Genomic DNA, 12,686 nt, shown 5'->3' on the forward strand with positions numbered 1-12,686 from the left:
GTCATTAACAGCAAGAACATGAGAAGACCCTTTTAAATCTTCTAAAGCAGAATAATAAATTATTTACCTGACTTTACTGTAAGTGTTGTCCAGATAAAGGAAGGGAATTAATTCCTGTTTTGGTGTATTTTATCCTACCAAAAGTGCATTGCATTCGGTGGTGAATCATTTGGAAAGAAGTGTAATTATGTAGAAAGTTCCATTCTCAGTTCCTTTTTTCATCCTCCCTGAGTGATCTCATCTCCTCCCTTGGCTTCAACTTCCATCTAAGCTGATAATTCCCAAGTGCATATTCCAGCCTCCACCTCTCTCCTGAATAACAGATCCATATTTTTAACTACCTCTGAACATATTACCAGCATAGCTTATCCTGTATGTGCCTTCAAAGCCAACTTTCAGTTCATCTTCCTTTATTTCATTTACAGTATCCCTCTTCACCTGTGGTCAACAATTTAAGTTGGTTAATTCCCCCCTAAACATTTCTCAAATCCATCACCTTTTCATCATTTCTGCATCTACAGTTACTTAGTTCAGACTCATTTTAATTTGGACTATCAGAGAAGTTTTTTAGCTCCTTTCTTCTGATCTGTCCTTCGTACTTCCACCAGTCAGATCGGTCACACTGCTTGTTCTATAGAAAGAAGCCCAGGCTGCTTAGCCTGCAGGATGCTTGTCATTCTCCTTAAATTGTGAGGTCTTGAGTTTATAGAGTGTCTCCTTTTTCTGAGTAACATGAGTACTTAGCAGGTGTTTGGTATATAAAAGCACTAAAAAATGTGGATTTTTTTTCAGCTGTATCTAGAATCATTCTGCCACTTCTCAACCCTGTGCTCATAACTGTTTACTCTTGCCTAGAGCAAGACCGTCTCCTCTCTCCCCACAATTGACAAGGCTAAACTTAGATTTCATCCATAAGTTTTTTATGCATCTATCAGCCACAGCAAAATTAGCTATTTCTTATATGTTCCTGTTGTCTTTTGTATACATCTGTTGTGGAAGTAGCCATTGTCACTTGTATTGTATTTTGATTATTTTTCTGTGTCGTCTTCAAGGTTGAGCTCTCTTTAGGAACAAAGTTTATTTTAATTATCCCTGTGTACAGTTTTTAGTAAATAGGCCCTCAAAAAATGGTAAATGAATTAAAAGCATGCTTACAACTTACAGATTGAGAACTAGAACAAAGACAAGATAAAAGCCATTATTACAAAGTCATAGTTAATGTGCTGCTGAAGGGAGCATAAATCCTAGTGAGTGATACAGTTTTTTTAAGCAACCATTTTTGCCACATTTGCTCTTTTGATTATGAATCAGACTCAACTTGTAGGAGAGTATTACTTGGTTTTAGAAACATCTGTGTGGCTCTTATGCCCATATTTCCCTTCTATTTGAAAAAGCTAAAAAATTGATCAGTTTCACACTGACATTGTCAAAGTGTTGTCTGTGATCCAACAATACCAGTATCACCTGAGAACTTGTTAGAAATGCACATTCCCAGGCCCTGCTTCAGATCTATTGAATCAGAATCTTGGGATGGGGCCTAGCAGTCTGTGTTTTAACAGATGATTCTGATGCATAATAAGATTTAAATAGCTGCTCTAGGATTCTGCCATCTAAGAAAAGTTTTGCTTTTGACATATAATAACAAAGTTTCTAGTGTGGTTTCCACTATAAGCTATTTATGCTTTGGAAATAATTCCTCAGAAGAGAAGACTGGGACTATATTACCTAACATTCTGGGATGTGATTCAAAGATTGAATATCCCTATGTGCAGACTATTTGACTCTGGTTTCTGGGAATGGCTGTTTAAAAGGAGGCGGGTTTCCTACCTCTTTCAGTTAAAATCTCTTCTAGATTATATTCAGACTGTCAGCTTGCACTGCTTATGTTAATGGTCATTCTTATGGGGGATATATGATGATGAAGGAATGAGATGAGGTCAACCCTCTTGGGTCCCCTCCCTCTTTGGGAGCTTTGTACTGTAGCTCAATAAACTTTGCTTTGCTGCCCACCACCAAAAGAGAGAGAGAGATGAATTGTATCATCTTCTAAAGAATGAGCTGAAATATGTTATGTTTAATGTTTAAATCCTGATTGGATTATTGTCAGGGACAGAAAGTGAGTTTGTTATCAACAGTTATACTGAATCTAGGGGTGCCTAGATTCACGTGGCTCAGTCATTGAGTGTCTGACTCTTGGTTTCAGCTCAGGTCATGATCTTAGGGCCCTGAGATCCAGCCCTATGTTGGGCTATGTACTTGATGATTTTTGATTTGAGATTCTGTCTCACCTTCCTCCTGCTTGTGTGCTTGTTCTCTCTCTCTCTCTAGAATAAATAAATTTTTTTAAAAAGTTATATTGAATCTATAGGCAAGTGAATTTCACAGAAAAAGTAATTAGTGAAGGTCAGCTTTTCATTAGTAATTACCCATGGCTGTGAGATTGGTTTCTTTAATTGGAGTATTCAACCTTTCTAGCATATTGATTTCATTTTGCCTTTTGTTGTTGTCGTTGTTTTTAAAGATTTTATTTATTTATTTGACAGAAAGAGACACAGTGAGAGAGGGAACACAAGCAGGGGGAGTGGAGAAGGGAGAAGCAGGCTTCCTGCCCAGCAGGAAGCAGCATGCAGGGCGTCATCCCAGGACTCTGGGATCATGACCTGAGCCAAAGGCAGACGCTTAACAACTGAGCAGGTGCCCCTATTTTGCTTTTAATAAATCCTAACTGGAGGGTCAACTGAGGCATGCTCTGTAACTGTTTCCCCCCCAACACATACAAAAAAGTTGGTTTTGGCCTCACAGTTCCGTTTGGGTGTAGTTCTAGACTGGCCCACAGCTATTTTTGACCATCTATTGGAATAGCAGAATTTTTTTAAAGTTTTATTTATTTATTTGACAGAGATCACAAGTAGGCAGAGAGGAGGAAGCAGGCTCCCTGCTGAGCAGAGAGCTCAATTTGGGGCTCCATCCCAGGATCCTGGGATCATGACCTGAGCTGAAGGCAGAGGCTTTAACCCACTGAGCCACTCAGGCGCCCCGGAATAGCAGAGTTTTTATGAGCATTAAATGTATAAGGGTTTTACTGTTTGAAACCAGACCTTTTATTATGAACACCATTTGAGATATAGCTGATTTTTATGCGTTTGTCTATTTCCTTTGGATGAGACGTCCTTGGTTTTTAATGGCTAGCAAAACTAGCGCTTTTCCTTTGTGTACTAGCGGCTTGAGTACTATTTGTGGAGTTATGTAGATTTCCTAAAGCTTCCTGGAAAACTAGCTTGATAGCTGTTTGTGGCTATTTCGTTTTTTCCCCTTGGACACATCCTTAGTTTTTAAACACTAAGGTTATAGTCATTTTGATATCATAGTCAAAATGACACCTGATCAGTTATATTCAGCCTCACTTTCTTTGTTCAAGATTAAATTAAAATGCCTCTTTCCTTCTTGGAGTGAGGAGGAAATGTTGTTAGTCTCAAGGAGTGTCTTTAATAATGAAGCTATTTATTTGATGTCTGTAAAAGACTTAAGTGGCCAGGATTTTCTAATAAATAACATGTAAACAGAGCCTTCAATCTGTTAGAACCCTTTTGAGGACATTCAGGGTCCTAGGCTGGAGTTAGTGAGCCCCCTGGAGCATGTTACATATACATGAAATGTAAGAGGGGACCAGAAGCCACTGCCTTCGGCTCAGGTCATGATCTCAGGGTCCTGGGATCGAGCCCCGCATCGGGCTCTCTGCTCAGCGGGGAGCCTGCTTCCTCCTCTCTCTCTGCCTGCCTCTCTGCCTACTTGTGATCTCTCTCTGTCAAATAAATAAATAAAATCTTTAAAAAAAAAAAAAGAGGGGACCAGAATTCTAAATTTTATTAATTGCTGGCAACTCTACCTTATTGAAGGTCACTTTCTATTTGAAACATACTTAAATTCTTTGAGGCAGTGGTTTTCAGTGCTTTTATTCCTTTGGAAAATTGAAAAATGAAGAAAAATAGTAGACAGTCCCTCCCCCCCATGGGTGAGTCCTAGAACACCCAGAGCTGGTTTAAGTCATCCTTTGTAACAGACTAGAATGCGTGCACAAAATGACCACCTATATTATTACATTTATAGCCGTATAAGTTGCAAAGTAATTTTCTATACCATTGTTTATGTGAATTTCACCATGACCTTATGAAGGAGTTAGGGATTATTATCCCCAGTTTTCAGATGAGGAGATTGAGGTTGAAGAAGTTGAAGTATTCAACCTAGATGTAAACCGTGCCTCATTTCCCTGTAAGCTGGTCAGCTCTCAGCTTACTAGAAAGATCCTTATTTGTCCACTCATTCAGTAGCAATACGAGACACAAATGTCTAACTTGGAGGCCTGGGACACCCCTGTATTATAGGCAAAATTTTGTTTGTATTTTCTGGGATGAGAGAAGCCCATGGTTTCTTTTTATCATACTTCTAACCTACTTTCTTTCTTAATTTTTTTTTTTTTTGTCACTGACTTTTAGACCCATGGATCTAGATAGATCATGATTGTTTAGCCTGTTAATGGTAATTGACAACAGGACTGAATGAAAATCCTTGTTGAAGATTAGTCACATCTGATGCATCCCTTCTCTGTCCTAAAATAACATTTGCATAGAGCTTTACAGTTTACAGAGCTTTTCCACATAAACCACGTGACCTACAACTATCCCATAAAGAAGATAGCATCTTTCCTGTTTGAAGAAACTGCTCAGTGTTAAGAGAATTTAAGGTGTGGAGGTACTGACTCAAAATCTGACACTGTTAGATGAAATTAAGCTTAATCTGACATGGTCCCAAATCCTGCAACTACCATTTTATCTAACATTTTGTGAATTTATAGTTTGACCTGGCCAGTGTTCAGTATCTTCCCATATTTCATTGGTAAATAGCTTGATTTGTAATCTGTGGGGTTTTTTTTGTTTGTTTGTTTGTTTTTTTAAAGGAGAATCTTATACTGCCTCTTCGTATTCTCATTACTCTTGGGCTTTCCACAGTGTTCATAATTATCTGATTCGATGGTTTATAACTCTAGTAACATTTCAAATTCCTTGAGTCCACACTGCTACTATCATTCTCCCCATTCTAGTTTCCCTTCTTTTTCATTGTGTTCTGCAGTCTACTTCCATTCTGGTTCTAAATTTATTTTAAAGGTTAATTTTTTGTTGTTTCTTGAAGTTGGATTCTAATTTAGAACTCATTTTGGATGTAACATTTCTGCTTCCCAGCCTGTTGTGGGGCAGTGCTGAAGGCTACTGCAATGTGGCCTGTTCAGCATTATTTCTATGGAGACATGTAATAATAGGTAACATTATTGAGTGCTTACTATGTGCCAGGCACTTTTTTAAGCTTTGTTATTTCATTTAATCCTTGCAAAAACACTATGAGGTTGCTTCTACTATTAGCCTCTTTCTGCAGCTTCGGAGAAGCTCAGAGAGGTTAGGTCACTTGCCTGAGGTCATATAGTTAGTCATTACACCTCCAGACAATCTGATTTTAGAGTTTGCTGCTTTTAATCACTAAACTACACAGTCTCCTTCAAGCTGGATTGTCCTCTATTTCTCCAAAACAGAAGGCGGGCTAAAATGCTGAACAGGTATCTTTAGCCATTTGGATGGTACACTTTCTAAATAAAGGGTGGGCCCTGGCATAGAAACTAGTGATGGGGACAGTCCTAAACCTTTGTCATGTCTGCCTGATTGAGGTAGCTGTGAAAGGAATGGGTTTAATTTGGATTTGTAATTGCTGCCATTTCTACCTACAGATCAGACTAATCCGTGAGTGAGATCAGACCCAGATACTTTCTGCTGCAGAAAATGAGGTTATCCCATTTTCATCCACTCCCAGGGCCTCAGGCCTGCCTTACCCTTGATGGTTACACACAGAATAAGTGCATATGGTTTATGACCTAGCTTTGTTGTTAAGGAATAGCAATAATAATTCTTAAGTTAACATTAAGGATAGGCAAGATGTGGGGCGACTGGGTGGCTCCATCAGTTAAGCATCTGCCTTCAGCTCAGGTCATGATCCCAGGGGTCTGGGATTGAATCCTGAGTTGGGCTCCCTGCTCAGTAGAGAATCTGCTTCTCCTTTTCTCTTTCCCTCTGCCTCTCCCCAGCTCGTGCTCACTCTCTGTCAAATAAATAAATAAAAATCTTTTTAAAAAAAGGAAAGAAAAAAGGGTAGGCAAGATGTGTACATACAGCCTGTATATACAGCCTTATAGCAGTTCATAGTTGTTTAAACAGATTTGAAATACTATGCCTGTAACCACAGTTAGAGATCAGCTTGTCTTGCTCAGTCTTTCTTCTTTTTGATGTATATGATATGAGAGTGTGTTTGAGGGTAAGATGGGGGAGAGAAATGCTCTTTTCTCCTCAGCTGTCATTTTCTCTTTATTATGTGGCATGAAGGAGTCAGCAGCATGAGCCCACCCACAGGGAATTAGTAGTAAACAGGGGCTTGAAGGGAACAGCTGTTTAAAAAAATAAATAAAAGGTGACAAAAGCAGGTTAGATTTAAAAGCCTGGCCTTGGCAGTAGTCAGCTGAGAGAGAGGGAGAGAAGTTAGTCTTATTACCTGTTCAGAGATTGCCCTGGAGGTAAGTGAGAATTTTAGCTGTAAAAATCAGTGGTGGTCTCAGGTCCTATGTGGGACTAGGTTAGCTTTTTTGCTTCCTTAGGGCATACGTGAAAGCAGTCTTCTTGGGATTGGGCTCAACTTGCTCTTCTGTGTTCCCTTTTTCTTCTCACCCGCTGCTACATATCTACACATCCAGTTTTTCTGCCAGAGAGCTCCTCCTTTTCTCCGGCTGCTAGCCCCAGCTGTCATCTTCGCTTCCCATCCCCCATCCCCAGTTATGCAATTTTACATTACTGCTTTCCTGGTTCTACTGTCTTCATTTTTTTATACTGTGCTTGCTGTCCTCCCCCAACCCCAGCTTCTAGTCTCTCCCTTCCCCCAAACCTGTGACCACCTCTCAGCTTCCTTTATCAGTGTTGAACTGAATGCACTTTGTTAGTCCTTCCTCAAACTTGTTTGGGATCTGAGCCCCATTATATGTTACAGTGGGAAGAGATGATGGTGGGGAAGGGTTTTTTCAGAAATTTTGGCTTTTTCCAAAATACTGGTTGGGCTTTGACCTGGAGATCAAACAGATGCTTCTGCTGCCCTCCTAACTTCAGGCAGTTGTGTCCTTTAATGTTGAGCGCACATACTAGATTGAAAGCCCTTGGTGGTGAAAGGCAGGGCAGAGTGAGTCAGGCTCTGAGCTGTCTGCTTCCTCCTGCTGCTGCTGCTGCAAGCTGGTTCTTCTCTTCTTCTGAATTGGAGCTGATTTGGGATGGATAATGAGGTAGATGGTTGCTAATAACTTTCCTTTGCTAATTGTGATTTCACGATACTGTGTAGAGAGAGGTTTTTGCTTTTTTCTTTTCCCTGCTGCTAGGAGGGGAAATAGATCTGTTTTCATGGATTTTTGATGCATGTTCAGCTATCAAGGAATCCTGTGCTTGGTTTCGTTAGAGGCAGTACAGCTTAATGGAAAGAACAGCAGACTAAGTGCTGAAGACCTGCGTTCTGGTCCCATCTCTGCTCAGGATTAGCTACCTAAGCAGTCATGAACTTCTCCCTGCGCCTGCCCTGTAGACCTTGTGAAACTATGTGAATGAAATGGCGATATGATGCATGTGGAAGCACTTTGTAAACTTTTAGGTCTTATAAAAACTCTAGGTACTGCCCTTTATTAATTTTCCCACTGACCACAGTATCAGAGAAATGCATCTAATGTCTTTAAACTCTTCCCTCCTATGAAGCCAGCCTTCTCAAGAGCAGGTGATGAAATCATCAGAACTAGGGGGCAGTCTTGCTTCTGAACCATCTTTTCTTTTGCTTTCTCACTTTCCCCCTCTGCACCCCGCTCCCCCCGCTCCACACTTGCTTGGGGAACTCTGATTCTGTGCTTCTCTGTCTCCATTCTTTACTAGAATTATAATTTTAAGCAGTTAGTGATCACACTGTGCTGCACATTCCGATGGACAGGTCCTTGCTTTTTGTAGTCTGCAATTATTATTGTAATTATGTAAATTATGTAAAATTATTAATTACATTTAAGTGGTGACAAAAAAATATCTTTAACTTTTAAATAACTATAGAAACCTTTTTCTATTTTAGTAAGGGATATTGACCACACTTGTGGGAAGTATTAGGAGACCATGCTTTGGCTTTGGACACACCTGGATTTCAGGCCAGAGTCTTTCACTGTTAGCTTGTGACTGTGGGCAAATTACTTGACTTTTTAGGGCCTTAGTTTCCATCTTTAAGGGTGTTATGTTGGCACCTATCTTATAGGACTGTTGTGAGGATTAAATGAGGTAACATAAAGTGCTTATCACATTGTCTAACACATAACTTGTACTTAGAAAATGTTACCTGTTGGTGCACATGGCTAATAATAAATAATAACAGCTTTCAAAGAGCACGTGGATAGATGTCTGTTGTTAGTGTTTTAAGGGATTTTAAATCTTGTTTTCATATAAGTTTGTTTAAATATACATCATATAGTTTACTAATTCAGAAAATTTTTTTTTTACTTAGTCCCATTTTCCTATATGCAGGTAGAAAATTAAACTAAATCAGATCAGCATTCCTTCCTCCTTAGTAGTGAGTCTTGCCCAGGGGTGGCAGTGTCAGGTTGAGTGACTTGCTTGGTTCTGTGCAGTGGGAATTGTGTTCAGGCTTTCTCAGCTACCTTTGAATTGTGTAGTGTTGGGATTAGAGATTATACTGGAATTGGATGGGTTTTGGGGGTTCTGGACATACTTGCAGGCACTCCTTTTATATTAGCATAATCAATAGATTGATAAAGAGGCTTAAATGTCACCCTGTGTTTCAGAAGGGGGAAAAGTACAAACCCACTAACAGATTTCTAGAGCATGATCAAGTAGGTGGTCTCTGACTTACTGTGGTTCAACTTAAAACTTTTCAACTTTTTGATGGTGCAAAAGTGATACCTGTTCAATAGACACCATATTTTGAATTTTGATATTTTCCCAGGCTAGCAGTCTGCAGTCCCTGCCTCCCTCATGGTGGCGGACAGCAGCAGCGAGCTGCAGCTCCCAGTCAGCCATGCTGTCACAAGGGTAAACAGTTGATACACTTAAAACCATTCTGGACTCATACAGCCATTCTGTTTTTCATTCTCCGTGCAGCACTCAATAAATTATGAGATATTCAACACTTACAAAGTGTAGATGTTTTGTTACATGATTTGCCCAACTGTGGGCCTGTGTTGTGTAAGTGTTCTGAGCACAGTTAAGGTAGGCTAGACTAAGCTGTGATGTTCTGTAGGTTAGGTGTATTAAATGCATTTTCGACTTTAGAAAATTTCATCTTAACAATGGCTTTATCAGGATGTAACCCCATCATAAGTAAAGGACAGTTTGTGCATAATCACAGTGTTTGAGAAGACATAAACTCCCCCAGCTCACAGAAAATGTGAGAATAAAAGCACTTGTAATTTACACTTAATGTTTGAGGGTGTGATTAAAACAGAGTACTACTCTTATTGCTTCCTAGGGATTTATTGATAACCAGTTTTCCATGATGATTAAACTAGTGGTAAAATGAATGACCAGCTTCCTTTACCTGTCCTTCTGTGTTAGTTGGCTTTGACTTTAATGAGTGGGCAGGTGGCAGTTTGTAAAATTAAGACATGGTTCCTTGAGTACCACTTTACTTGGTGTTTAGATCGCCTTTTCATTGCTGGGGATTGGTGTCTCCTTTCTGAAATTCTGGAACTTCCCCTGCATCTGAGAGTGACATCTTGTTGGCTTCTTGGGGTCTCTGATAGATGGTTCCTTACAAGGAACTGACCCGATCTGAAGTAGTTGTTTAGAATAGCATTTTCAAGGCAAAACTTTAAGGCTGTTAATTATAGTATTCCTATCCTCCTCAGATACTCAGTGTTTTATGAATTGAAAGATTAGTATGAATTTGGAGGTCTTGGCCTCTACTTAAGTAAGTATAGTACCTCTCTTAGAGTTCATAGGTCCATGGGATGGAGTTTATTTCCAAAGGCAAGTACTTCTGTGGATATAAACAGAAAATTTTCCACTTAGTAACCTCCATTTTCAGCCAGCTCCTTTACATCCTTGGCTTCTGGACTGTAGGAAAACTGTTCCATTTAATTTATACATTTTTTTTTTAAATTTTAATCTGATGTTGATAGATCCTAGCCCCACTCTGCTCACTACAGAGGGGCCAGCTAGGTCCCCAGGGAAACTGACCAGCCCCTCTTGCCTTGTACTTTGGGATACTGCCTGCATTGGTAGAGATGCTGATGAACCCTAGGTGGAATAAATGGGTGAGAGAGAGTATGCTTGCACTGTGATTTAGTTTATTATGGACCCTACTCCCAAGTTCTTCAATTAAGTCTGGATTTTCTACTCTCTTTCTGCCATTGCCACTTTGTCTTATGGGACTGTATGCTAAAGTTTACATAAACGTTAATTCCTGAATAATGCCTGGCAGTGTTGTTGAGGCCGAGCCTTCACCATAGGATGTAATTGATCATTACATATTTCTTATTCTTTATGAGCTGGCCTCTGGGAGCTAGGCAAGTAAACTATGTAGACAGAGCCTGTCAAGTACCATGGTTATTTTTAAGACTGACTTTTCAGGAGAGTTCTCCAGTTGTATGAACTTACGGAATTGTGGAAGACGTAGTCCCTCTATTGGCAATTAGTTGGATCGCTGTTACTGTTGGTTCCACTGCTGAGCTGACACCCTTAGTAATTCGCACTCTGAAGTACAGACTGTCTTGTTTTCCTGGGCCTGAAGGTCTGCATTCAGATAGAGGTTACCTAGTCACAGCTAGCTGGGCCCTTTGTTTGCCAGAGACCCAGGGAAGAATAGGATGTGGGGGCAAGGCCATCCTGAACTCAGCATGGAGTCCTGCACAAGAGAGAAATATGCTACCTTTTCAGTTGAAATTTGGACTTTGATTCCCAAGAGAAGGTGTCATTAGGTCAGTTGGTATTTCTTGTTGAGGCCCACTAAAGACATTCCATCTCTAACAAGTGTTCCCCCATCCAAAAGAGAGATCCTGACTTGGCATATTGAACTACTGCTGCTTGCGGTTATCTTTCATCACTTGCCTGAATTTGGAAAGGTAATGGTTTGTGCTCTAAGGAAAAAGACTCTTCCCTGAGACCTGAGGCTTTCTCATTCCTACCAACTGGGCCCATTGCTAAAATGCTTTCCAGTGGGCTTGCTTCTGCCTGGCTAGCACCTGGGCCGCCCCAGCTTGTAATTAGCCTGCCTTTGCTTCATAAGCTTCCCAGGGTGGTTCTTCTTCTAAAAGCTTGTATGAAATGCTATTTACTGTCTCTTTATAGTTTAAAAATGAATCCTTTTTGTTCTTTGCAACTCATTTGCTTTTTTCTTTTCTTTTCTTTAAATTACTATTAACACCTGTTGATTCTTCTTTTTTCTGATTGGCCTGTCACTGCATTCCTGCTCCCCCTCCCTCTAGCTGGGTTTGTCAAGTCGCCCATGTCAGAAACTAAGCTCACTGGGGACGCCTTTGAGCTGTACTGTGACGTGGTCGGGAGCCCCACGCCAGAGATCCAGTGGTGGTACGCAGAAGTCAACCGGGCAGAGTCTTTCAGACAGCTGTGGGACGGTGCTCGGAAGCGCCGTGTCACCGTAAACACCGCCTACGGGTCAAACGGCGTGAGTGTGCTGAGAATAACCCGGCTCACCTTGGAGGACTCTGGGACTTACGAGTGCAGGGCCAGCAACGACCCCAAGAGGAATGACTTGAGGCAAAACCCCTCCATAACATGGATTCGAGCCCAGGCCACCATAAGCGTCCTTCAGAGTGAGTCCAGCACCCTACAGTAGTAGTACTGTAGTCATTAGAGGTGGCCCGATGACCCTTCCCTTCTGCTTCCTTTCCCTCTTCCCCAGTATGATCGCTCACCCCACCCCTTGTCTTCATTTTTTTCAAACCCATGACCCTTCTGGTTGTAGTGTATGAAAACATCTGTGGCATTTTTTTTTTTTCCCCCTTTGCCATCCTCTCTACCTTCCTCATCCCCCATCCCTTCTCTGTGTCTTTCTCCTCAGGAACAAAGAACTTGGGGAAATCCGTGCCTGTCCAAAATCATCTGCAATGGGAAGAGGTGGGGAGGGAGAACTGGGGGGGCTCAAAAACCACTTAAACTCAAAGACCAGGCAGTTAAACCAGGGCAGTGTTGAACTGTTTCTTTCCCTCCCCTTTGATTTTGTAGTAGGTTTCCTGCTATCCTTTTGCTGATTTGTTCTCTGGTGCCTTTTTATTTTTGTTTCTCTCCCCAATCTAACTACTTTTTATTTTTTCTGTTCATCTGTTTGAAGCTCTCTGAGTAGCTGCCTTCACCTCTATGGTTTTAAGTTTGTGTCTGCCCAGCTTCTTCCCTCACTGTGACTTGGTGTCATCCTGTTCTGTGATGGGAATGTTGCCATGGGTGCGGTGTGGTGGTGTGTTTTGGTTGTTGGGTGGCATGTAAGCTTGGATATTTCCATAGTTCCAGCTCTTTTCCTTTTCTAAAACAGTGGCACGTGCTTCTCTGATAACAGCCCTCCACTACAGCAGTACACTCCTTACTGGTCCTGCCCATCCAGTCTCCTGCTCT

General features: G+C 41.0%; 1 protein-coding gene across 3 annotated transcripts in view; it reads left to right on the forward strand.

Annotated features, from left to right (window-relative positions):
* NPTN (neuroplastin) overlaps positions 1-12,686 on the forward strand; it is a 70,648-nt gene that overhangs the window by 23,481 nt on the left and 34,481 nt on the right. For all 3 annotated transcript variants that reach the window (XR_007128548.1, XM_047736093.1, XM_047736092.1), the window contains exon 2: positions 11,543-11,890. Coding sequence is in view for 2 of the 3 variants with exons in the window: in XM_047736093.1 (XP_047592049.1) it covers positions 11,543-11,890 (348 nt within the window). In the remaining variant the exon portion in view is untranslated. The remainder of the gene's footprint in view (positions 1-11,542; positions 11,891-12,686) is intronic.

Source organism: Lutra lutra, chromosome 7 (assembly GCF_902655055.1).
Source record: "Lutra lutra chromosome 7, mLutLut1.2, whole genome shotgun sequence".
In the NCBI taxonomy this organism is placed as follows: domain Eukaryota; kingdom Metazoa; phylum Chordata; class Mammalia; order Carnivora; family Mustelidae; genus Lutra; species Lutra lutra.